Below are 16,744 nucleotides of genomic sequence, written 5' to 3' on the forward strand. Positions count from 1 at the left end.
GTCCAGGTCAACCAGTCCAACCGATTGGACCAGTCAATTTGACCGATGATGTTAACAACAATTTTATTTTTAAAAAATTATTATTATCTCTCAAATTTTAACATATTACCAAAATTCCCCTTAAAAAGTTTAATTAGTCCCTACATTTTTTATTTATTTCAAAAATACCCCAAAAAATTCAATTAATCCTTAAACTTTTGACATATCTCCAAAATAACCCTATAAAATTACAAATTAACACTTATAATTTTAAAATATTACAAAAACCCTTTAAGACCTGAACCAGACCGAAGAAACTGTCAAGTCCCTGTCTGACCGATCCGATCTAATCATTAAAAACAGAATTTGTAACTTGCAATTAATCAACATCGAGGGATCTAATTTTGTAATGCTTAAAACAATTGACAATTACAATTCCACCAATAACACTTATCTTTGTTGGTTCCAAGACACACAATCTTCTATCCGTTTCAAAAGTAAATAATTGAAACGTTGAATTAAAATCCTAATACTCTTACGACATTAATTTAAATCCTAATATTATACTGCAAAAACATGAATTATAAAATAAGAAATTCTTGTAATTATACCTCTATTAAGTTATAACATGTTCATAGTAATAAAATTAATTAGCCTCACCATTATAACTATAGAGAGGTTTTACCGTAACCACATTATAACGCATGCATGGAGATAGTGAAAAGAGCCAAAGTGAGCAAGAGATTATAATGATCAAACATATTGGCAAGGATTAATATGTAGTTGAATCATATTCATAAAAAGAAATTTACAAATGGAAGTAAATGGTACAAAAATTGGCCAAAGTGGGCCTAACCTTCCCGGGCCATAGCTTTGCAAGACCCGAAATAGTCAGCCTGCGTTTAGACAAGCATCAGGTACCCTCAGCTACCGTGGTTTTGCAGGAAGCAACAACACCCATTAGGTTTAGATGGACTTCATCTCATCAGACAACAGGTGAATCACACTGTACAGATACTTAAAAAATTAATACAAAATAGCCGATCCCCGCCCCTGATGGTTACTTGATCTCTACAAATTCACCAGTTACCCTGCAAAAAAACAAATAATAAAATCATATCAACAAGGGTTACACGGCGACTGCATGAGCAAGAGTCATGGTGCCATAGTGGTATTTGACACAAGAAATTTTTTACTTCCAGACTCAAAATTGTATCAATGGCATCATTAACAGTAAGTTTCACACACCTATTATATGACAAGTAGGCATCGCCTATTGTTCCTGCCACCTTATTCCGTACCTTCCGCACACAAACCTGCAGTTTTACAGTTTAACAACGGCTTTCCTCAGGTTAAAATATAACGATTATAATAAAAACAATATCTGCATGCCAGTAATATACAACACTCCAAAGGATTAATACCCACTTGTACTCTGTCAATAGGCCCGGCATCTGGATCCCGATTGCGGTGAATAACAATTCCATTGTCGCACTTGTTTATGAAGTGTGCACTTCCACTAATATCATACAGATTAGGAGGAGTCCCAACCCAACTGTGCAACTGTCAGACAGTAAAATTAGAAAGAGGGCACACCTGAGAAACAAACTAATGCTCACAGAGACTAACCTGTCTGGGATGCGCAACAAACCAAACATGGCAACCATGATGTTGAGCAAACCGCTTGATCTTAGTAAGCATCTGACTCACATACTCAGTCTCAGTCCTATTGGAAATAAAGGTTCAATTTGTGGATAAAAACAGAAAATCTGGAATTTGATATGCATGATATATTTACCTCTATATCTAAAATTCAAGCTCTATCATTTACTACAATAATAAGTTGGAAGATATTCCTTCTTAATAATGTTTTAATTGCTATTTAAGTACAGATAAATAGACACTATTAAATGCTTATGTCCTTTGAGAATCTAAGAGGGTGGAAAATAATTTTACTTTGCTTTTGTCTTCAATCAAAGAGCTCAAAACGAAAATAGAAAATTCAATTTTGAGTATCTTCAAGATTTGAGAATTTGATATTATTTTTAGAAAATGGCTCTATAAATGAAAACAATAAAAGTGCATACATGTTTATTTTCTGGAAATAACAAAAAGAGCATTTTGATGAATAATTTTTAAAATCACTAATATAAAACAACTCAAAAGAGCTTTCTGGTTTTGAAGTATAAATCTTGAAAGCAGAGAAACCCCACAGTCGTCTTTCCTATTTTAGTTTTTTCTTTTTTCTAAAAGAGAATATTTTTGTGTTTAAAATAAACAAAAACAAAATCGATTGCCAAACATTCTCTCAGTTTTCCAGCGTTGGAAAACATGAAAACTTCCTGTAAAACAAAAATACACCCTAGAAGTAATTCTTCATGAAAAATTTACAGAAAACAGTACAGACCATTTGCTATACACGAGTTTCAGGTACAGGCATACAAGAAAAATGAACAAAAAAAGAGCTTAACGGTTGTCAATGCTGTCATATTATATGAAAAAGTCATCATTTGAAGTTAACGAAGATCACGATTCAAGTTTTACTATTGGCGGAGGTAGCAATACAAACAAGAAGTAGATGGCATAAGAGACTCACAGGCTAACAGGACGTTGATGATCAAGTTCATTGTATGGATCAATTACAAGTCCACGGACCCCATGCCTCATAACTGCTGCTTTGGCAAGTTCAAGGACCCATTGAATACTTGGAAGAGCATCATTCTCACACCTGCCATGCGAGAAAAGACCTACTTTAATAAAAATAAAAGTTATAAGGACCTAATCAGCAACAAGAAATAGTTAAAATATCAGCCACCCAAAATCTTAAAATTTATACCCATTTCTTATTAACTTTTTAGTTTTCCATTGTCCCTTCAAAGATATGTAAGGATTTGCTTCAGACTGCTGGTTCACGTCTATTGAACCTTCATTTTGTTGTCTTTCTTTTTTATAAGACATTTTGCCGCATCGATAATATATATATATGTGTGTATTATTTCTTTTGTTTCTTAACAGAAGAAGTATAACATGACTGGATAATTAGTCTTGAGCCTTTACATCTGGATTGAAGTGTGAAACCATGAACAGGGCAAAGGCGCCGATAATGATGTGGTTAAAGTTGACCAAAACAAAAGCTATGAAAAGATTCAAAGCGTTTTATGTAATAAAAGCAGCACACTAGAAATAATGCATTGTATTCATACAGGCAGAAGTTTTATGCACAAAGATGAACATCCAGCTTACCTTATAAGGCTAAATGTATCACTCAACCATTGCTTCCCTTGCTCCAACTCCTCTTCAGTCATTCTTTCAGCATATCCTCCATAACTAGGGTTGCCAAAGTAAGTAAACACAAATTAATGATTATAACATCCAACAATTAAGAATTTTTTGAAGAACACATAGAAATTAAAAGGAAACAATTTCTGAAGAAAACATAGGAATTAAAAGGAAACAACTCAAAACAAGAGTCCAGACAACCAACAGCCGAAGACTAGAAACTAACAAACTCAAGGGTCCAATTATTTCATTTCATGCATGGACAATATAATTATTTGTTTGTGCAAGTATGCATGCTTCACATCAACAATAGAGAAAATATCAACCGTTAAAATAAAAGAGAGTACTGTTATAAATCCCAAGTGAAATGATAATATTTTAGAGATACACATCAGCGAACACATAATCAAATAATCCCATGTGCTCCTGTAAGACAATCACACATCACATGATATGAAAAACTACAGATATAAACTTGTAAATACATAGCATAATTCCATAAGAAAGACTTTTGCCTATGTAATAAATGAAACTGTAAGTATAAAACGGCAAGATATGGGTGTCTTCTTAAATATAAAAGATGTATATAATATGCTACCTTTAACTAGCTTCTAAACTTTAAAAGATAAAGAACTCAAAAATTTACTAAAAGATGGAAAAAATTTGATGTCCATTGCCAATTAATAAAACATCGTTAAATATCTTAAGAGAGTGACTTTTTTTTCCCCAACAAGTCACTCCCTAATGCACTCCAGCCAAATATATCAAATTAAACATCTTATTCACATGCGAAAAAAAAAAAAGTCCACTCTTTCACCTCCACTGACTCATACCAAGCACTCCAAGAGCTCAAGACTGAACAAAGAAAAGGATAAATCGATTAGACCCAAAGCAACATAGAATGAGAAACCAAATCTCAGACAAAGCTGGACAACATACCAAGTGATTCAAGATTTCATCATCACCATAACACAAGCACCGGACGGGAAAAATTCCTTGTCTATAATATTTTTTAGTTATAAGATTTTAAGCAAAGCCAAATTCTAAAACAAGACACCTTGGTGGAGCACCTATTGACATAAACTCTTTCAAGGAACCTCATTAAATAAGTTTACATTAGAAAGAAATATCTTAGTTCTTTTCATTTTCCAACACATTTTCTTCTCACAGAATGCAAAACCTTGCAACTCAAGTATTAGACCTAACAAAGTATTCATTGGTTCCACAAACAATCTTGAAGACACTCATAAATTTTATATTTCAAAACAATGTCCTCCCTGATAGCTCTATAAAATCTACCACCTTTGCTTTCTTACCTACCACAAGTAGACCAGTATCAAAGGTTTGAGCTCATCAAACAAGCACCACATGAATATGAATCATCATGCTTCACCATGTCTAACCTTTCTATGATTGCAAGAGTGTGTTGAAAGACCCAAAAAAAAGAAAAAAAAAAAAAAAAAAAAAACTCCACCGAGGACTGACTCTTTACCCAATATCTCCCAATAAAGAGGTCAAGGAAAAGGTCAGAAACTCCAATTCTATAACAACTTAAACAAAAACCCAGTTTCAAACCATTATCAAAATTTCAACTGGACTTCACTCGCCAAAAAATTTACTATCAACTTTCAAATACCGCAACTCCTGAATAAGAACTCAGTCTCAATAATTGCACATAACCTGTCATAAGTTGATAGATTACAGAAACCATTGAAGCAAGCAGGACAGACGAAAAGAAAAAAAGAAAGTAGAAGAAGATGGAAAGAAACAGCACCGTGCAAACAATGAAGGATGGGACACAAAACTTACCCTGCTTTAAAANCCAAAAAATTTACTATCAACTTTCAAATACCGCAACTCCTGAATAAGAACTCAGTCTCAATAATTGCACATAACCTGTCATAAGTTGATAGATTACAGAAACCACTGAAGCAAGCAGGACAGACGAAAAGAAAAAAAGAAAGTAGAAGAAGATGGAAAGAAACAGCACCGTGCAAACAATGAAGGATGGAACACAAAACTTACCCTGCTTTAAAAAAAGGCTTCTTTATGTGTTTCTCCAAAAGTTTTCTTGCATGCTCCCGAACCTATGAATTACAGGGAGAGACGAAAACATTAGAAAGGGCATAAAAGCAAGAAAAAAGGCATCAATGGCAACAGTTTAAAAAGTATTGCAATTATATATATTTTTTATTTAGGAATCTATAAATTTTGTATTAAAATAATTAAAATGAGCAGATAAATTTACGAACTAGGCATCCAAAAGAAATCCAAAGAACAAGAGGAAATACTTCTATACAAACACAGGGAGTAATCATCCCTCCCCTGATTAAATAGCCCAGAAACTATACAAAATCAACCCAAAACGTCTTTCTAATTGAGAAGAATTAAAAAACAGTTGAATCTCACAACTCCTTAGCAACTAAAGCCTAAAGAAAAAGTTGCTGCTCCACAGGCACAAGCAACAAGAAGTGAGAAAATTCCGCTACAAAGATATTACAAATCTTCTATGTTGAATAATTTCATGATATATTAGATATAAATACAGCTAGCAAATCAATTGTTCACAAAATACTTGCATAAAAACAATAAACTGCATGTTTATTCTGAAGCCCAGATACACATGACCACAGATAGCAAACACATCAACACACACAAGAGAAAGAGAGAATCAAACAGTTCTATCAGGAGCAATTACTAGGTTCAAAGGAGCATCCAAGACTAACTATGCCTAAAAAATGACCTCAGTAGAACACTTTGCCATATCTGATTGCAGAAAACCCATTGCAAGAGATTTTCGGAGGGAAAAGTAATTGCAAGGCACATGACTCAAGAAAGGAAAGATATGGTGGAAGAACTAATATCAATATATTTCATCCAAAAATATTCAATGATAGACTATTATAGTAAATATAACTAAATTTTCTTTATGCACAGTCTACAGACAGTAATGACTGCAATTCTCAGCTGAATTGTCTCCACAAACCAACGCACCAATGGTTTAAAACAGTAATGGCACATATAGCATAAATAAAACATTCGAGCAAATATTGAATTTGACCTTGTTCTCCATAGAGCAGAGTGCAAATGTCCAACCAACACTATGATTAAGATTGCATATGAGCGCATCAATCCATTCACTCTTCCCGGAGTTTGGAACCCCAGTAACTATAGTTAACTCTCCTGGCACAACCTGATCAAAATAAAATTTAAAAGAATTAAGAGTCAAGAGAGGGTTTAAAAAAATAAATAAATAATTTAAAAAAACCCTCCAACAAAAAGATTCAGTATCGCTGCTTTGTTAATAACACTGACTTCAGTATAATGAATTAAAACCCTCTTTTTAAGTTGGGGCATGTAAAGAAAATGATACTCAAGTTTATACACTTAAAACTAACTTCAAAATAAAAACAATTATCGATTAAGCAAAATAAATAATGAAGAAAAGATCAAATCATGCCATATAACAGAAGATCTATCTCCAAAAGCATATATGCATCTGTAGTACAAAATGATTATTCTCCATTACTACATAAGCAGAATATCTGTTTAGGAAAAGAACCAAAACTTGTGATCCATGTGCAGACTAGTTAGGATTAAAAAGAAAGATTGCTTTGCTTGTCAAAAACGAAGAACATGGTATGCCACTGCTCCAAAATGTGAAAAATCGAGTTTATGCTTGTTTGCAGCTTTACATTGATAGCTAAATCAGAACTTTGAACACGGTGAGGTAAGGCTTAATGTGCAATGATTACAGCATGGTAAGATTTAAGGGTAGCCTCTTTCCCTTAAAACATTCATTTCGAATCTTGCAAGTATGTTTTTTTGTAATATTTCTTTTTTGATAGAATAAAAAATATTTATAAAAAGAGATGAGTACAAAGTGGGTCAAATATCCATTAAAGTGGTCAGATCACCCTTGAAGAGAGAAGCAAGAAATCTACAAAAAACTCTTACATATGCTATGCAAAAGGACCAATGGACTATAGGCTCTGTAGCATAGCTATGGCAAACAAAGAAAAAAAAAGATGTCAAGAAACTCAAGCCGATGCAAAATATGCACTTTGTCTCACAATATAGCCATTATCTTTAATTCTTTAACATGTTACTGTTTCTTTTACACCAAATTACCCCAAGATGAACCAGTCTATCACCAAATTTAATGTCTTAGATTGTAATAGAGTCACAGTCCAAAACAGTGGTCTAATATTTACATAATCCAATAGGATAGCAGAGAACTGTGTTACTCTATAATGTTTATACTGGATGAGCTGTATAGAGATTATGCTAAAGGAATATTTGTTACAGAACTGAATATAGAGACCTTTGAAAGAGAGAGTATTTATTTGGCTTTCTTTTACTGGTTAGGAGAAGATTTTAATTTCTTCTTGTTTATGACATGGCCACTAACAATTGATTTCATATTTTTCTCTTGGAAGAATAAATAACAGAATGATTGAATTGCCTTCTTTCCATATCTATCTAGATTGTGCCTCTAATCTAATGTGATTCTCACATCCACTTTCCCTTTCTCTTATCCCTCTTTCGACAAGCAACAATGACTAAACCATCAATAGGAACAGGGCAATAGTCCAGTTAAGATGCCCGAAACAACAAAACTGTGTATTTACTGAACAACAATATTCCCTGATGACATTCAGATTACTTATACTTCTAGTAAAAACAAAAACATCCAAATAAAGAGAGAAGAAATGCAGATTAAAATATTAATTTAAGAAACTTAGCCACCCACGTCATACTTACATTGTATAGTTCATCCAGATTTCTCCACCCGGTAGATATGCCAAATCCATCTCCAAAACTGCGATGATAGTATGCATCAATTTCAGCAAAGTAATCTTTGAAGTTGAAAAATCCACTTATAGGGTACAACTCGGCATTCTCAATTACTTCCTTTAGTACTTGCGGTCCAAGATACATAAGTACCTGAGAGCATCAAATAAAAAATTGTTATTGTTGAGGTAACAATCTCAAACAAAATGTTGTAGCAAAACGACTCCAGATTACCAGCCAAGATAAAAATGTCTGCAATGAAACACGACATTATGTATAGGTAACAACGTGCATGCATTTATCACTAATCCACTTGATCTAGAATCATTTACCATAAATACCTGGGAAAAAAATGCAGAAACTATGCAAACAGGAAGTAGCTTCCCTGCTTGGCAGACACATAAGCTACAAGCAAGACGGACAAACATATCTAAATTCTTTTCTTATAGGAGAATAATACATTATTTTTTGACATACACGTATCTTACTTATATAAATAAAGACATTAATATCTGACCTCATTTGCATCTTTAAAATGATTAACTTCATCTTTCTTTGGCCACTTGACTCGCCAGCATCTGCCATAGATATAAATACTGANACCAGTCTATCACCAAATTTAATGTCTTAGATTGTAATAGAGTCACAGTCCAAAACAGTGGTCTAATATTTACATAATCCAATAGGATAGCAGAGAATTGTGTTACCCTATAATGTTTATACTGGATGAGCTGTATAGAGATTATGCTAAAGGAATATTTGTTACAGAACTGAATATAGAGACCTTTGAAAGAGAGAGTATTTATTTGGCTTTCTTTTACTTGTTAGGAGAAGATTTTAATTTCTTCTTGTTTATGACATGGCCACTAACAATTGATTTCATATTTTTCTCTTGGGAGAATAAATAACGGAATGATTGAATTGCCTTCTTTCCATATCTATCTAGATTGTGCCTCTAATCTAATGTGATTCTCACATCCACTTTCCCTTTCTCTTATCCCTCTTTCGACAAGCAACAATGACTAAACCATCAACGGGAACAGGGCAATAGTCCTGTTAAGATACCCGAAACAACAAAACTGTGTATTTACTGAACAACAATATTCCCTGATGACATTCAGATTACTTATACTTCTAGTAAAAACAAAAACTAGACAAAAACATCCAAATAAAGAGAGAAGAAATGCAGATTAAAATATTAATTTAAGAAACTTAGCCACCCACGTCATACTTACATTGTATAGTTCATCCAGATTTCTCCACCCGGTAGATATGCCAAATCCATCTCCAAAACTGCGATGATAGTATGCATCAATTTCAGCAAAGTAATCTTTGAAGTTGAATAATCCACTTATAGGGTACAACTCGGCATTCTCAATTACTTCCTTTAGTACTTGCGGTCCAAGATACATAAGTACCTGAGAGCATCAAATAAAAAATTGTTATTGTTGAGGTAACAATCTCAAACAAAATGTTGTAGCAAAACGACTCCAGATTACCAGCCAAGATAAAAATGTCTGCAATGAAACACGACATTATGCATAGGTAACAACATGCATGCATTTATCACCAATCCACTTGATCTAGAATCATTTACCATAAATACCTGGGAAAAAAATGCAGAAACTATGCAAACAGGAAGTAGCTTCCCTGCTTGGCAGACACATAAGCTACAAGCAAGACGGACAAACTGATAGACCTCCTGTCAATATAGTCTATAAGTCAAGGGGGCATGGAAAGGGAGCACTAAGAGGAAATGGGTGCGAGTAAGGGTCGTTACAGCAAGGGGAAAAGAGTGTGTGTGAAGGTTGTTACAGTTTGTTACGGGATTCTCATGCATGTGGCTGGACAGAATAAAAGTGGTTAGGGTAAGGGTAGTATAGGAAGTAATTGGGTATAAATAGCTGGGGTGTGGTAAAGAAGGTATCAAGTTGATTCATATAGGTTTTGTGGGAGGTCTCCAGCTCCTCGAATTGCTAGAATTGCTCTGGGATCACTTTTTCTTGCTACTGCATTTTCATTCTGTTTTACTATTAACTTTCAGTTCACTTCCTTTGAGTGTTATTTCCATTCGGTTCTTGTGTGTGGGTGTTGGAATTGAGTTATTTGAGCAGGTGGTTCCATCACAAACATATCTAAATTCTTTTTTTATAGGAGAATAATACATTATTTTCTGACATACACGGATCTTACTTATATAAATAAAGACATTAATATCTAACCTCATTTGCATCTTTAAAATGATTAACTTCATCTTTCTTTGGCCACTTGACTCGCCAGCATCTGCCATAGATATAAATACTGATTAGGAGATTGCTTAAAAAGAAAATAATGGTACACAAAATCATCAGTGCAGTCTTGACTAGATATAGACCTTTCTCTTCCAAGCCGGCGTGCAAGTTCTTCAGCTAAGGCTTGACCAGGTGCATCCCCATCAGTGGCTAGTATAATGCGTGATACCTGTCAATACCAACATTATTAAAACCAACACCTTTATATGTTTAGATTAGCCACAACTGAAAGTACTAAACCTATCATACCAACCTCTTTAAGGTACTGTTTGCAGTTCCACAGATACTGATACTTAGTGTCCTAGTTTTACAAAATACACAGAAGGTGCATTAGATCCAGAATTTTTAGCAAGTTCAATAAAACACATGTCCTCAAATGATGAAAGAGAATCTCTATTTGTACAACACTTGTTTGCCTTGAGAAATACCATATATATGACCTTCTCAATCACAAAAGATCAAATACGGCAAAGTGAAGCTTAAATAAAGCAAACACCACTTAAGGGGAAAAGATTACAGTCAGACCATGTATAAGATAAACCTATGATCTACAACAATGACAGGAATATAGCATCTGGACTTTAACACTGTTGCCAAACATGCAACTCTGAAAAGTTAAGAGACATGCAAACAGTTGTACATGCTCACTCATTCATAATACCAAATCTAAATACTGATTTATGATTATATACTTGTTTGCTTATAGAAAATAACAAAAGGTAAATAAATCATGAAGCTTGCAATGTTTAAGTTTCATAACAAAATTTTTGTGAACTATCAAAATGTTACTTATGCTTACAAAAATGCTGATAAATTTGCTAAAACTCTATATACATATGTTTGACAGGGGTAGGCACAAGCAATAAGTTCAAGTGCAACACACTAAATTTTCATCAAGGAAGTGTCCTCCAAATCATACCGCCAAAAAATGTTGCAAACAACAAGTTTTAGCCATAAAAGATGAAAACAATCATGACAAAAGAAGCATACATCAACAGGAACTCCAATCCATTCAGACTGTAATCAACCACGAAGATGGTTATCTATATTGCAAATTACACAAAAAATGGTTAATATCCTGACTTGGATATCAGTGAATGAATGCCGTGTATATTAACATGATGAAGAATTCTGGTAAATCACATATTTATCTGGCATTTAAACTTAAAATAGATGGTTCATGATAAACTTAGTAAAATAAAATTTTAAGGGTTAACAAAAATCCCGCATAGGTTTCTAAAATAACAGAAATCCCTCAGCCGTTAATGAACTCTTAGTGAGCCGTTAACTTTTACATTGTTAAGAGTTTGTAAATATTACCAAATACCCTCCTACTATTTATTTTAACACCCAAAACTTAACAGCAAGGGGATTTCTGTTGTTTCCAAAACCTTGGGGGGATTTTTGTTATTTTACCAAACCTCAGAGGGATTAATTCATTAACCGAATTTTAAATTACTTCAATTATAGAAATATAACTCACATGGGACTATATGGATACTTTTAATCAACATTAGGCCTAAATTGATGTTGAATGACAGGACATGCTAATAATTGGACCTTAAAAATTATTCATATAATCCCCTACGCACATATGCATAAACAGGTAAATTTTTGAGGTAGTGTTGAAAAAGAGATTCTCTTCAATAAAGTAGTTTCTTATTATTGCACAGTTGAAACATGAGATTTGACATCCTAGTTGACATTTCTTGAGTTGTTACATTTTATAAGATCTTGTCAAGAGAAGTGAGTAAGCCATGAAAACAATTACTTATGAGATAATGAAAGTGACATGACTCAACATTTTCAAGTCAGCCAAACCTTGTCTTCAGGTGGCAAATCTTTTGTGGAAACTTGAGCAGGTGCTCCATCAGGAACACTGACACAATTACGAAAGCCAGCTTCCTCCATTGAAAGCTTGTCCATTTCCCCTTCAACCTATAATCAAAAGTTCAACATTTGTAAGCACGGAGGTCAAATTAACAGTAATCAGAAACCCCCAGAAAACAGAGAGGAAGACATACAATGATGATATCACTTTCTCCCTCTATATCATCCAAACCATAAAATACCTTTTCAGTATCCTTTTCCTGAAATAGAAGATAAGTACAAAATTGATCTAAATAACGGTTAGTAGAGTTCATATGCTATAAGCATTCAGAGCAGAAGAAGTAATATGAGAATCAGAAAAAGGAACTGTCCAATGGATAAGTGAAAATTACTCCATGCAGTCAAATTTAAACTCAATGTTATGAAGGCTGCACACTCACTGAAAAAAAGAATATACCTTCACTCAGTTTTATGTACACGAAAGTCCCACTGACCAGGTTTATTAATAACCAAATTTATAGCTTACATATATATTTTGCACCAGTCAAAGGTAAAATTTACAATAACGCGGCTTCACAGCAAATTAGACCTCCAGCAGGAATTAGTAATCTCATGTTAAAATTCAACTGTCTAAAAGGCACTTGTATTAGAACTCTAAGTCATCATTTAATTGTCATATTGATGTAACTAAAAGTTAGTTAATAAAACCTGCCAAAATCTCTTCAAGATGTCCCGATATTTGCAATTTACGAGCTTCTCCTTTTTCCAGTAAGTAAATGCAATAGCAATCTGGCAACAAAATTTCAATGGCAACAATTTAGATAGATATTGTAACATTTAGACATATTGTAAGTTTTTGACACATAAAGATGCTAAAATTGGAGCTGTGCCAAATATAATTCACTTTCTTCACATTGCCGGATGAAGAAACCTGTACTGCAACTGTTCTAGATGGAAATATAACTTTATTCACCATTGTTAACTTAGCTATTTTTAAGGTTTTCACAAAGTTTAACTCTGATAAAGACAATGGTAAGAAACAAAAAATTCAACATATGTTGGAGGAATTCACATGGGAACAAAATTAACTGTTTAAATGAATCTAAAACCATGCACCACCATCTTCTCTCTTTCAATAAGGCTTCAGATTTTCTATACATTCCATAACTGGTAATTAGGATTCACTAAATAGACCAATTACACAGGCCCTGATATATGATAAATAATACCCACTGTCCATCTGCCATAAAAGAGAAAGTGACACAGCTTAAACACTATTATATGAATAGTACCAACAAGCTTAAGCTTTTGAGTTAGACTTACCAAGTAGAACTATATTTAAATTTCAATATTGCATTAAATTCCTTTTAGGGTATATATACATATATAGCGAACCTTCTTAGACTAAAGCTTTTGAGTTTAGTGGTAAGTTGTGTTTCTTGTTGTAGTTGTGACTGTGATCATGTTCCATTCACATACCTTGCACATAAGGAGGCGTCCTAGAACTTAAATACTATAGCTAGGCTCTTACCTCTTAATTTTTTGGATATAAATTCAATATTTATCAAGAACAAAATGAGAATAATTATTTTCTTATAGTCCAGACATAGTAAAGGCCATCAGCATCCTAGCATATGATTTATAGTTCAAGATAGTTGGAAACCTCATTATCCCCACATCTTTTCTGCATAACACGATTTCTCTGCAGCGTCTCTGATGTTATCATTCGCTCAGCAAAATAACCACGAAGCTGAAACAGGATTAAATGTAAATTTTTTATTACAAAACTGATGCACAAGACAAAGATAATAAATTGATCAAGAATTAAAGCTTCAGAGTCCTGTAAACTCAATAAAAGGAGAGAGAGAGAAAGAATAATATGAATAACCATGCATATAATAGTATACACTTATGAAGTGAACAAGAAAAGGCATTTCTTGATGGCTTGAAAGCATAAATTTAACTGCAAAAAAGTATGTTTCAGTAACTAAAAAGCAACAGTTTCCACAAACATATTGAGGAAACCATCTGGAATGAAAGGAACGGTAGAGAGGCTTGTGGTCCTCACATAATCCACTTCTGAAACATGTTTTGAATGAAAAATAGAAGTTGTATCAGAACAAAAAAAAAAAATAATAAAAAAAAAAAACAGCCAAAAACAGAATGCTTGAGGTATCAAACAATTTTAATTAAACTCATAACCAAAAAGTGAATGCAAAAACAGAACAAAGAGCACAAAAAAGGTAAAATCCAGCAACCTGGTCAGACAGTGGCTCTAGTTTCAGACCTTCCACTGTGACTTCTCTTACGGTCTTCGTTTGGGCAATTTGTTTCAAACTTGAACGTGATTCTCCAAAGGCCTGCAATCATAGATGTGACATCAATCTCGGAGTAAAAATAAAAAAAAATTCACAAACATATAACCACAACCAGTTCAGCAAACTGAGACAAAGAATCTCTTACCCTCGTGCTGCCTTTCCATGCACATTTTGCACGAAAACACATCCATAAAGCTATGACTCTGATCACACAGAAATTCCAAAAAAGGAACAGAGAGGTAAGTGGTGATCTGTTAAGAATAGAAAAGAAGAAATTACAAAGAAAGAAAGTATAGATAGCATACCCATCAGGGCTGATGTAAACAGACAAGCTTTTTTCCTCTGAATCACCACCATTGCACTAATATACAAAGAATAATGAAAAACAACAAAACCAATATTATTGTTAATCCATAAAATGGGATAAGGAATGAAACATGAAGATTTGAACGTAGATCTACATTAAGAAATTAAATAAAAAATTAAGTTCAAGTCTACCAGTAACTTCATGGAACCAACACATCACAGTAAATCATCCTCACGAATTTGTAGTAAAGCAACTAAAATTTGGTTACCCTCTCTCAGTTTCTTAATTTGATATTTTTTCTTCTATTACTTTCTATTTCATATATGTAACAGAACACTCTAGTACAGAGAAGGGGGAACCCTCATTATGTTCATTAATATCTACAAGCACCTAATACAAATGTCCATAAATCATGGCATAAACCATTACAGAAAAAAACAAAACCCGACCAATTCGCACAAATTGAACTCAAAGAACACAACTTACAGCTGGACAAGTCATATGCGTATACTGTCCAGGAACACATTTCCCCACATAGATCCCCAGCTCCTTCAACTTAATCTTTAAAATATCCAATGGCCGCGAACCCAACCGCCGATTTTCTATATCCTCATAAAGAACAACAAAACAAACTCAAACATCAGTTCACAAACACCCTTTGTATTCATGAAACAAAACTCAAAAACACATAAAAAATAAACATTTCTCTATCCACACAAAGACATAAATTCACAAATGCCCTTTAAATGAAACCATAAACTGAACAGAAAAGCACGTAAAAAAAAAAAAAAAAAAAAAACCTGGGACCGAGGAGAAGTCATTGGTTTTAGTTGTGGTTTTCAGAGTCAAAGAACGATGATTATTACTACTATTATCAATGGGTTTCGAAGCACAAACGGAAAGAACCCGTGAAGAGGATTGCAAAAAGCGTGTATTAGAAGGAAAGAGGAGAGTAAGAGTGGATGCTGTCGAGGTTCTGAGAGAGCCCATGAAGAATGAGAATCTATGTTGAAGAAGAAAACGCATTCTAAGTGTTTGAAAAAATGTGTCAATAAATTTAGGGGTTTGGTTGGTTGGTTTTCAAAAGGGTTTAGAAATGGCTGAGTCTCACATTGAAGCACAAGTGAAGGCTGAAGACAAAGAAATGAGGGTTTTTGCGGGGTTTAAGCCTTCAAGGGTTCTGAATTCGCTTTTTGTCTCGTTGTGTCTATCAGAGAGGAGAAAAAGCGGGCATATTGCATAGTTTTGGGTTTAGGTAAGGCCGAACGACTTGTACCTACCCAAGGTTTGGCAAAACAATGTTTGGTACCTAAAAGGTTTTAAAATAATAAATAGGTACCTTTTGTTAGTGAAAAGACTAGAATACCTTTTGAGAAATATTAGTCTATTTTTTTATTACTTTAGACCCCTTAAGTTTATTAATTTCATCAAATACCCCAAAAAAAGCTTAAAAATTAACAAAAATACCCCCACCTACCCATACTTGCCAGATTCTGACAGCAATCACCGATAGTAGCCGAAATCTGTTACAACGGTCTACGTCACACCGTAAATGGCCGGTAATTCATCGACTTGGCCTTTTCCGGCAAGATCCACAGTGGATCTGGCCGGAAAAGGCCAGATCTGACGTGAAAATGTCAGATCTAGCCACAAAGTGACGGCCAAAGAAATTGTCAAATCTTAGCCATTGTTGACAGACAACGACGGCCAAAGGTGGAGTGTGCTACCGTCGACAGCCAGATTTGGCTATAAATCTGGCCTTTTCCTGCCATATCCGTGGTGGATCTGGCCTGAAAAGGCCATATCAACGCCTTATCCACCAGATCTGACCAATTTGTGGTGTAACACAATTTTTCGGCCAAATTCCAGCGGTGGCGGCCGGAATCTGGCACTGCGGGTGGTGGGGGTGTTTTTATCATTTTACAAAAATTTTATGTATTGGGGTA

At 34.1% G+C, this 16,744-nt stretch overlaps 1 protein-coding gene across 1 annotated transcript; it reads right to left on the reverse strand.

Annotated features, from left to right (window-relative positions):
- Positions 1–729: 729 nt before the first annotated feature.
- Positions 730–16,077, reverse strand: LOC116121640 (twinkle homolog protein, chloroplastic/mitochondrial-like). Its single transcript, XM_031407583.1, has 21 exons — positions 15,599–16,077; positions 15,285–15,418; positions 14,797–14,852; positions 14,637–14,694; positions 14,432–14,533; positions 13,837–13,923; positions 12,882–12,962; positions 12,368–12,433; positions 12,165–12,281; positions 10,597–10,644; positions 10,427–10,512; positions 10,275–10,335; positions 9,288–9,470; positions 6,320–6,451; positions 5,284–5,345; positions 3,223–3,306; positions 2,576–2,707; positions 1,609–1,705; positions 1,408–1,542; positions 1,228–1,295; positions 730–1,070 (listed from the first exon to the last, which is right to left on the reverse strand). Exons 1-21 carry the CDS (start codon positions 15,822–15,824, stop codon positions 1,040–1,042), a joined length of 2,046 nt encoding a protein of 681 aa, XP_031263443.1. The 5' UTR covers positions 15,825–16,077; the 3' UTR covers positions 730–1,039.
- Between the last annotated feature and the right edge of the window lie 667 nt (positions 16,078–16,744).

Source organism: Pistacia vera, unplaced genomic scaffold (assembly GCF_008641045.1).
Source record: "Pistacia vera cultivar Batoury unplaced genomic scaffold, PisVer_v2 Contig127, whole genome shotgun sequence".
NCBI classification, from domain to species: Eukaryota; Viridiplantae; Streptophyta; class Magnoliopsida; order Sapindales; family Anacardiaceae; genus Pistacia; species Pistacia vera.

Bases quoted from the DNA above. Each gene is read 5' to 3' on its own strand.
- LOC116121640 (XM_031407583.1), bottom strand. From the start codon at position 15,824: ATGCGTTTTCTTCTTCAACATAGATTCTCATTCTTCATGGGCTCTCTC. The intron at 9,471-10,274 runs GTTAGATATTAA...TGATGCTCTCAG, and splicing joins ATTTTAAAGATGCAAATGAG to GTACTTATGTATCTTGGACC. The intron at 1,071-1,227 runs GTGTGTGAAACT...GTTTTTTTGCAG, and splicing joins GCCTACTTGTCATATAATAG to GGTAACTGGTGAATTTGTAG.